At 41.5% G+C, this 10,676-nt stretch overlaps 1 protein-coding gene across 1 annotated transcript; it reads left to right on the plus strand.

Annotated features, from left to right (window-relative positions):
• The first annotated feature begins 4,930 nt into the window (after positions 1–4,930).
• LOC106563360 (alpha-1A adrenergic receptor-like) lies at positions 4,931–8,799 on the plus strand. The gene is made up of 2 exons (XM_014128865.2): positions 4,931–6,299; positions 8,068–8,799. The coding sequence occupies exons 1-2, from the start codon at positions 5,237–5,239 to the stop codon at positions 8,604–8,606; spliced, it is 1,602 nt and encodes a 533-aa protein (XP_013984340.2). The 5' UTR covers positions 4,931–5,236; the 3' UTR covers positions 8,607–8,799.
• The last annotated feature ends 1,877 nt before the right edge of the window (positions 8,800–10,676 follow it).

Here is a 10,676-nt window from a genome sequence, read left to right on the forward strand (position 1 = left end):
GTGTGTGACATCATCATGTTCTCTTTTCATATTTTACTACATCATTCCTATGGCCGGTTATGCCATATAAAGGTCCACAGTCAAACAGAGAAAGTCCTGCTAAATTCCAAAATCATAAGAACATTCCAATAATTTCACATGTGTACATTCCTCCAACCCAACCAATAATTAAATTGGTTCCGACAGGGTAATTTTGGTCCCTTGGGGGAGAGAGAAAATCCATTCCACTTTTGTTTATCAACTTCTCTCCAGGACAATAATGCCAATAGTTTACTTTATCCATCTTATAAGGGGTTATACAAACAAACACAATCATTCAATTCAGAGGCTTGCACCTCCATAGTGAATTGCCTTCAAAGACACAGTGGTACAGTAGAGGACAATGCCATTTTGCTCATCCTGCTTGGAGAAATGAAATAAGTGAAATGATAAATTGTTCTTATAACATTTTATTTATCTAAATGTTCATGAGTCAGTGCCATTTGTCAGATCATGCCTCAAGTGTTCACATGTATTCTCCCTGCCACATAGCAACCTTAAACACACACACTTTCTGAAGGAGGGTTGTCTCGGGCCTGTCTGTCTGTTTGGTTTATTCAGTCAATACATTCTGCGGATGAAGTAATTTATTATGCCTTGGGTGAAAGTTTACAACAGGATCAGAATAGCTACCCAGACCCATTCTGTCTACCATTTATGTTTAACTAGACCCCTAAAACGTTTAACCAAAACGTATACATGTGCAGTGCATCTCACTGGGCAAAATATCAGACTATAGCCGACATATACCACTGACTGTAGATGATGAAACGTAAAAGGCAGATGTAGGAGTGAGAAAGAAAGGAGGGGTGGTGGTGTCTCAGTGTTGAATATTAGGTGATGCGCGTCTCTAGCGGCTGCATTTCTCTGACTGAGGATCGCAGCAGACCGATTCCTCAATGCGCTACAGGGGGTGTGCGCGTCTGGGCATAAGTCATAAATACCGTCTGAATAGTTATACCAGTCCATACGAAAAATATATATACCTTCAGCATAGTTTATTTATACTTTGAGCATACTTGTACTGTCGAATAACGCTACGTTTGGAAGGCATTTAGGGATAACAAGGTAAGCCATTCCCGTATTTCCATGATTTGATGAAATATTGTTCTTGAATTTATTATTCTAAACGAACTGGTGGGAATGTTTGTCAACTCTGTTATTTCTAACTACATTTCCTGTACCTAGGCCGAACCTGTAAATACAATGGCTGGCCTATACATTATTGAAATAAGTCATACTTTTAGTTTTTGTTTTAATTAAACCGTTTGAGAGAAAATGTATGAGAACTGAAGAATATAATTCGAATGCATAGTCTGCCTTCAGTCATTTGCATGACATTTTCTGCACCATTTCACTACCAATCAGAAACCTTTCAAAATGATTTAAAATGGGCATTTTGTGCGGACATAAATTGCATTAGTAGTCTATAAGCAATCAGAACCTTGCCTTGAGCACATCACATAGGCTGCATTTAGACATGCAGCCTTATTCTAATACCAATCAGATCAGCTCTGAAAAAGATCTGATGTGAAAAGACCAATTGGTGGAAAAAATGTCCGAATTGTGCTTCCTGTCTAAACTCCTCCTATATGTCTATTGTTTGTGACATTGAAATTGTTGCTCCTCAAAACGTACAATTAATCACTCAATCAATCAACCAAACAATAAATTACAATTTAGCACCACAGTAAGAACCTAATTATTCTACAAAACAACCAGTCAACTATGAGGACATTAGGCTACAAGAAAGCTTTGGTGGTATGAAAAAAAATAAAATAAAAAAATGGTCTATGTTCACGGATAGGCTTGTTCTACTTGTTCTGGGAGTACGTTAAGTTTTCAACCCCTTTGAGAGCACAATAACAAATTAAGAGTTAAAAATTTAAATTAAAAGGCTATATCCCACAATTGTTCACATGTTTTTTTCACCAGAAATTATTGCTTATGGGTATGTTCATGTGTGTGTGTAAAATATTACTGTTTTCAGGATTTTCATTCATAGATTTTAGGTGTGTATTAAAATTGGTCTTTTTGCAAAACGCTATACACTGAGTGTACAAACCATTAGGAACACCTGCTCTTTCCATGACATAGACTGACCAGGTGAAAGCTATGATTGATGTTACTTGTAAATCCACTTCAATCATTGTAAATGAAAGGGAGGAGACAGCTTAAATAAGGAGAGAAAAGATTTAAGTGCCTTTTGAACAGGGTATGGTAGAAGACGCCAGGCGCAACGGTTTGAGTGTGTCAAGAACTGCAATGCTGCTGGGTTTTTCATGCTCAGCAGTTTCCCATGTGTATCAAGAATGGTCCACCACCACCACCCAAAGGACATCCAGCCAACTTGACACAACTGTGGGAAGCATTGGAGTCAACATGGGCCAGCATCCCTGTGGAACACTTTTGACTCCTTGTAGAGTCCATGCCCCAACGAATTGAGGCTGTCCTGAGGGCAAAAGGGGGTGCAACAATATTAGGAAGTTGTTCCTAATGTTTTGTGCACTCAGTGTATATCCGTTGTTTAGCTTGAACAGAATGTTTGTAAACTGTATATTTGACTGTGATATTTGGTTGCCTCACCGAGCTATCTTAAGATGAATGCACTAATTAAGTCACTCTGGATAAGAGCCTCTGCTAAATGACAAAAATGTCACATTTAAATGTTACATACAGATCTCATATATATATATATATGTATATTATTTATATAGTTCTTTATATAAAAAATAGTTATTTGTTACATTTGACTGTGTGAAACCTAGCAGTACTACTTATTTCTCTGAGACTAGCTAGGTTTCTATCCAATTAGCAACAGATGTTCATGCAAATATTAAAACATTTGCATGAAAACAATGTGCGTTTTCCGACCTGAGATGTGTTTCCATTAGATTGACTTGATAAAAGGCTGTGTTTGATGACGTAGTGCACATAAAAAGGACTTTTGCGGTTAAATTTCCATGCATCGAATAAAAAATACCCTTAAATGTGTGTGTATCTTGTCTCATATCAAACTCTCTGGGCATCTAAACAAAAGTCCAACAGCTCAAAGACAAATTACACTACTTATTCCACATTACTGAATTCAGTATAATAACCCTTATCTGTTATTGTCTTTGATCCTGCTGGACCAAGTGACCAGTACAGAGATTCTGCTGCGTTGAGATAGCTCTATCACTAGCCCTTGTCCTGCTCCACCAACATTTATTTAATCCAATGACATGCAAAATCACCAACATGTACACCCATATTGGTGTTGAGTGAAATTGTCACTCCAGTTCAATCCCTAGCCTGTCATCTGACTGCTGAGTTAATGCCTGTGTCAAGATGTATTGCAAAAGGAAATAGAAAAATGGCATTATACTGGGAAAGATGGGTTAATTGTGGGCATTGGAGGGAGATCACAATGAATGGTGGATTGGCCACTATGGGTGAAATCCATCACTTGTAGAACGAGGAAATTAGGAATATACACAGTGTACAAAACATTAGGAACACCTTCCTTATATTGAGTTGCACCACCTTCTGCCCTCAGAACAGCCTCAATTCGTTGGGTATTGCAAAGTGTTGAAAGCATTCGATAGGGATGCTGCTCTTGACACACTCGAACCGGTGCGCCTGGCACCTACTACCATATCCCGTTCGAAGGCACTTAAATATTTTGTCTTGCCCATTCACCCTCTGAATGACCCACATACACAATCCATGTCTCACTTGTCTCAAGGCTTTAAAATCCTTCTTTAACCTGTCGCCTCCCCTTCATCTACACTGATTTGAAGTGGATCTAACAGGTGACTTCAATAAGGGATCATAGCTTTCACCTGGATTCACCTGGTCAGTCTATGTCATGGAATGACCAGGTGTTCCTAATGTTTGCTACACTCAATGTAAGTATAAATAAAAAATAAGGAGGATTAGGAATTATGCAAACAATTACATTGATAGAACCCACAATATATCTACAATATTATAACATACTCACACACTGCCCATTACAGAGTTAGCACATGTTGCTGCCTGATTTATGACCCAGGTGAAAATTAGCTTTTGTTTTATATATATTTTTTTTTACCTCTATGCTTTGATGGTTTCCCTCATAACTTACGTTTTGACTAACAATGATTCTGTGTCAGTGGAGCTGGTGTTTGAAGTAGATGGTTTTATGCATCAGGAGTCAAATCAGACAGACAGATTCAGTAATGTTATTTTGATGAAAAGGAAATCGAAAATTGTGTGTTTATTGAAGCGGGACCTCTGGTGGTATTTAATGATGTGTGAAGTGAAGAAATCTTTACAGAGCACCTCTCTCTCGGGGAAGAAGATATTTGGCACTCTAATACATTTTTACAGCACACCCATCATGTTATTGTTGTTTTTTTGCTGTCTTTTGGTTTTATTTAGGATTACTATAAAACATTTTTATATCCTTTTATGTGATGGATGCCTGGCATATGGTTGTAAACCTAGATGAATGCTTACTCAGTCTCAGTCTTATTCAGTCCTATTTGCAACAGTGACTATTCACTGGGCATGAACTGGTTGAATCAATCTTGTTCCAACGTAACTTGTCAACGTATTGTGACGTATTTTCCACATAGATTCCACATCACAATACGGTGAAAAATTACATTGGAACAACTTGTGTCCAGTGGGTACATTTAGGCCTAGATTCATTCCAGACCAAGGACGTTCTGCATTATACTGCGCTTGACATTTAAATGTAATTTCCGATTGAGCTGACATTTGCAGTGTTTACCGTGAATACAGTCTGATGCCGATTCTGATTGAATCCCACCTTAGCTTTTGTCATTCCGTGAAAAAGGGATGGAGCCTTGGAGGATGTATTTTTTTATTAACTGCTCTCTTTTTCCTGTGTTTTTAGTGGGACTTTTGCTTAATAGAATCCTCCCTCCAGCAAGTTTCTACCATGCCATCTCAGTCCCATGGAGGAAGAGACAGCATAAACATATTGGATCTTGTTATCACCCAGAAAACCCTGCAGCCAAACTCCACAGACAAATGGCACAACAATCAGTGGCAGTGCTGAAGATTTACTATCCTGACCTGTCAGTATTTTTTTATGTCTCTGCCAAGGACATGTGATTTGTGCACGCATTGGCAAGGGCTCCTGCCTCCTGGCATCAAAGATCTGTGATTGATGAGGTAGCAACTTTTGCAGTCTTGAGTCACACGAATGGGAGATACAAATGGTAGACTCCCAACTCCTGAGCTGAAGTTTGCAAATCTGACTTCTGATTTAACAGAACATTGCAGTCAATCCCAAAAACATTCAAATAATGAATTATCCATAAACAAAACCAAAATGGTTCCCTCGGGTGAGAACATAACTTTACCTGTGTCAGAGAACTGTCCCAACTGCAGCTCCTCTTCCTACGCTGATATGTATAACACTAAGGCTGTGACCCTGGGTCTGGTGCTGGGAGTGTTTGTCATCTTCGGGGTTCTAGGTAACATCCTGGTCATTCTGTCTGTGGTGTGCCACCGCCACCTGCGCTCTGTCACACACTACTTCATCGCCAACCTGGCAGCGGCCGACCTGCTCCTGAGCTCCACCGTGCTGCCCTTCTCTGCCACCTCGGAGGTCCTGGGGCGCTGGGTGTTTGGCCGGCCATTCTGCAGTGCTTGGGCTGCCTTGGATGTTCTCTGCTGCACTGCCTCTATCCTCAGCCTGTGTGTCATCTCTGTGGACCGCTACCTTGCCATCAGCTACCCGCTGCGGTACCCAGCCATGGCCACTGGGCGGCGCGGCCTGGTCGCAGTGACAGCTCTCTGGGGCCTCTCGGCAGCCATATCCGTGGGTCCGCTCTTCGGCTGGAAGGAGCCTGACCCAGAGGACGAGACTGAGTGCCGGATCACAGAGGAACCGGGTTATGCTATTTTCTCTGCCCTGGGGTCGTTCTATGTGCCACTGGCTGTCATTCTGGCCATGTACTGCAGGGTGTATGTGGTGGCCAAGCAGAAGTCCCGGGACCTGAGGGAGGGCAGGAAGAGTGAGGGGGGGATGGTCACAAAGGGAGAGGGAGTGACACTGAGGATCCATCGGGGAAATGCCCCTGCAGTGCCAGAGGGCCAGGAGGAGGAGGGAGAGAATGGCACCATTAGGCGGAGACGCACCACCTTCGCCCTTATGCGCCTGCTGAAGTTCTCCCGGGAGAAGAAGGCAGCCAAGACACTGGGCATCGTGGTTGGCTGCTTCATTCTCTGCTGGCTGCCCTTCTTCCTGGTTATGCCCATCGGTGGGTATCCCACAATGCCTTTCCTTGCTCTCTATGATATGTATGTGCTGCTGCATGCCTTTTGTTTTGAATTGTTTGGAAATGAAAAAGAGTCATTAATATGACTAGATGTCTGTCTAATCAACTGTCAAATAACAATATCAGAGGGAATAGCATCACTGAATGAATTTGCATTTTTCTCACAAAAATAATCCCTCTAACTGATTTCCCATAGCAGCATATAAACCCACATTACTGGATAGAGAGTGATTGCCTCACACTGTGTCGTTTTCTAGTCAGGGAAAGCTTCCCTTCCAAATCGCAGAAAAATAAACCCCTCCACTCAACTCAATTGAACTTTAAAATGTAAATCTCCCCCTCTCAATGGAAAAGCACTGTGACAAAATTTAATGGAAATGAATGTATTGATGGAGACTGAAAGAGGGGGAATAAGCCACAGGGCCTATTTTCTGCTTTCCCCTTGTTTTAGTTCTGCCACAGCACACCAAAAACAGTGTTAAGAGCCGTAAGCAAAAGCAACCCTCTATTATACAAATGCAGCTAGAAAATCGCTCCTGTTTGCATGGCCATGAGATGAGTCACTTATAACAATAGTTCAGTGATTTGAAAGATATGACAGGGCACAAATGTTGCATTCTATAATATCTTGACCGATGGCAAAAATATGAATGATAGGAAGATTAAGAGGGGCTATATATGAACATATGATGATACATGTCGCCTACAGTCAAAACCAACATTGCCTCAAAGCTGTCATCCACGTCGTTAATACCCCCACAGAATGTGATTAATGAGATGCAGTATAATGGCTTCACAGACTTTAATTAGGGATTGGAGAGATCTGTAATTCAAGATGATATGGAGATTGGGGTTGAACTCACCTACTGTAGATGAGCAGATTAGTAGAAGGCCTGCAGATGGCCTAAAACACTCATGCTTCTGAATCCTCCTCCTTTGGTCTGGGGAGGTGTATCTGAATGCATCCATACTGTGCATTTCTTATCCTACTTTAGAATGCATTTATACACCAGTCCAATATTAGAATAGTTTATTGATTTATTTGTGTTTTATTGTATACATAACAATGGAGTCTACGACCTTGGTTACCCCTGTAAGTCTACCCCCTTGGTTACCCCCGCTATACATGTCTGTTTTCTTTTAAAGTACATCAGGAATTAAATTACTGCGATGGAGAAGCAGAGCAAATGAAATGCCAGCGTTGGGTTATACTTCAGGGAAGAAATGAAATGAACAAAAACACTATTCATTATTTGATTCCTAAACCATTATGGACAACAAACATAAAGGTTATGATTTTGTGTTCAGTAAGCAGGCGCCCACTATCACCCTTCATCTTTCTAAGGCAGCAAAGCATTACTGGAGTTTAGTATTTCACTATAAACAGCACAATATTTCATGCCGACTCTGAGCTGATGCCCCTGAGCTTCTCAGACAGGAATGAAAGAGTTGAATGCATTTAGAGACAAATCCAGGTATGTTGGCTTTACAAAAGTCTAACCTAGAAAGATAACCTACAAAGTGTTAAGTACACAGTGAACATCAGTATGTCTGCAATTGGAACTATAGTGAAATGGTGTGCGTTAATGTGTGAGCTGTCTTTGCTCATCTTATTGTTGGTATCAATACATACAGAGAATGGCCGATAGAACATGCCAATGATCAATGATTCATATAGACATTGTGAACTGCTGTATGTGTTTAAGTGACAGATCTGTGTGTGTGTGCTTTCTGTCTGTTCTTTCCACAGGCTCCATATTCCCATCGTACAGGCCACCTGACACCGTCTTTAAGATCACCTTCTGGCTGGGCTACCTCAACAGCTGTATCAACCCGATTATCTATCCCTGCTTCAGCCAGGAGTTCAAGAGGGCCTTCCTCAACGTTCTGCATGGACGCTGTCTCAGACAGGGGGGCAGGAGCTCCAAATCTTTGGGGTTTGCTTCTTCCTATGGTCCCAGTCCTGGTCCATCGTCTCTTATCAGATCCAAGCCTCCCCCCTCCTCCTCCAGCTTCTCCACCAAGCCCCGCCAAGCCCCCTCCCCAGCCTCTCCCTCCTTGGGCTGCTGTAGGACCTTCTCTGGCTCCTCTTCCTCAGTGGGGGTGCCAGGCCATACCCATATTGCTCGGGTCCAGAGTAAAAGCCTGCTGAAGGCGTGGCGCTTTGCAGCGGGGGAAAGACCGCCACCATTGGGTGCTCCTTGTCGAAGCCCTTCAGCCCGTCGTGCTGCTACATGTCAAGCCAAAGTCCATCGCCTCTCCATGGGAGCGAAAGGGGAGGCAGTGTGACTGGGAACACTAAAGGCTGCTGGATAGTAAAAATCCCAAATTCTAGGAAAATAAGTGATTGTAATTGGCGTGAAGTTATGTCATATCTATAGACTTGCTGGAGTCAGTCTAGCTATTAACATTAGACTGATGTCTGATGTGTCTTCAGGTTGCAGGGAATAGGAGAAAGAACACTGCTCTCAGGGAGAAAGTAACACACCTGGAGGTAGAGATGTACTGTACTGTATGTGCTGTGATGCAGTGTATAGATGGATGTATGAATCAAAAGGAGGATACACAGTGTCAGTGTCAGAACAGAAATTGAATACAGAGTACTGAGTTAGTACAGTGATTGAATGAAAACATGTGCTTTCTGGTCACTGAAGAGCAGTGGTGGGAAAATTATCCTATTGTCATACTTGAGTAAAAGTAAAGATACCTTTACTTGAGTCATTTTCTATTAAGGTAAAAGTCACCTAGTAAAATTCTACTTGAGTAAAAGACTAAAAGTACTTGGTTTAAAATATACTTAAGTATCAAAAGTAAAAGTATAAATAATGTCAAATTCCTTATATTAAGCCAACCAGACGGCACCATTTTCTTATTTATTATTTATTTATAGTTAGCCAGGGGCACACTCCAACACTCAGACATAATTTACAAACAAAGCATGTGTGTTTAGTGAGTCCACCAGATCAGAGGCAGTAGGGATGACCAGGGATGTTCTGTAAAAATGTGTGTGAATTGGACCATTATCCTGTCCTGCTCAGCATTCACAATGAAACAAGTACTTTCGGGTGTCAAGGAAAATGTATGGAGTAAAAAGTACAATATTTTCTTAAGGAATGTAGTGAAGTAAAATTAAAAGTAGTCAAAAATATAAATAGTAAAGTAAAGTACAGAAACCCCCCAAAAATGACTTAAGTAGTACATTCAAGTATTTATATTTAAGTACTTTACACCACTGTTGAAGAGGAGTCCTTGAGGGAAATGTACATATGTTCAACATTGTCTAATGTCAATATTTATGACATGCTTAACATCTGATGTGCAGTTTTCACAGTGCTTTGTACTGAACAATTTAACATGTGCTCAGTTCTTGTAAAGTGCTGTGCTGCTGGCATGTACAGTGGCTTGCTAAAGTATTCACCCCCCTTGGCATTTTTCCTATTTTGTTGCCATACAACCTGGACTCAAAATGAATTTTTTGGGGGTTTGGATCATTTGATTTACACAACATGCCTAGCGCTTTGAAGATGCAAAATATTTTTTCTTGTGAAACAAACAAGAAATAAGAAAAAAACTGAAAAGTTGATCGTGCATAACTATTCACCCCCCCCCCCAAAAAAGTCAATACTTTGTGACCCACCTTTTGCAGCAATTACAGCTGCAAGTCTCTTGGGGTATGTCTCTATAAGCTTGCCACATCTAGCCACTGGGATTTTTACCCATTCTTCAAGGCAAAACTGCTTCAGCTCCTTTAAGTTGGATGGGTTCCGCTGGTGTACAGCAATCTTTAAGTCATAACACAGATTCTCAATTGGATTGGCTTTGACTAGACCATTCCAAGACATTTAAATGTTTCCCCTTAAACCACTCGAGTGTTGCTTTAGCAGTATGCTTCGGGTCATTGTCCTGCAGCAAGGTGAACCTCTGTCCCAGCCTCAAATCTCTGGAAGACTGAAACAGGTTTCCCTCAAGAATTTCCCTGTATTTAGCGCCATCATTCCTTCAATTCTGACCAGTTTCCCAGTCCCTGCCGATGAAAAACATCCTCTCAGCATGATGCTGCCATCACCATGCGTCACTGTGGGGATGGCGTTCTCGGGGTGATGAGAGGTGTTGGGTTTGCGCCAGACATAGCGTTTTCCTTGATGGCCAAAAAGCTCTGACCAGAGTACCTTCTTCTATATGTTTGGGGAGTCTCGGGGTTATCTTTGGTCGCTTTGTTGACTCTCTGCTTAATGCCCTCCATGCCTGGTCCGTGAGTTTTGGTGGGCGACCCTCTCTTGGCAGGTTTGTTGTGGTGCCATATTCTTTCAATTTTTTTATAATGGATTTAATGGTGCTCCGTGGATGTTCAAAGTTTCG

This window comes from Salmo salar, chromosome ssa11 (genome assembly GCF_905237065.1).
Source record: "Salmo salar chromosome ssa11, Ssal_v3.1, whole genome shotgun sequence".
Taxonomy (NCBI): Eukaryota; Metazoa; Chordata; class Actinopteri; order Salmoniformes; family Salmonidae; genus Salmo; species Salmo salar.

Coding starts and splice junctions, on each gene's coding strand:
- LOC106563360 (XM_014128865.2), top strand. CDS start 5,237: ATGGGAGATACAAATGGTAGACTCCCAACTCCTGAGCTGAAGTTTGCA. Junction 6,300..8,067: donor CTTCCTGGTTATGCCCATCG/GTGGGTATCCCA, acceptor TTCTTTCCACAG/GCTCCATATTCCCATCGTAC.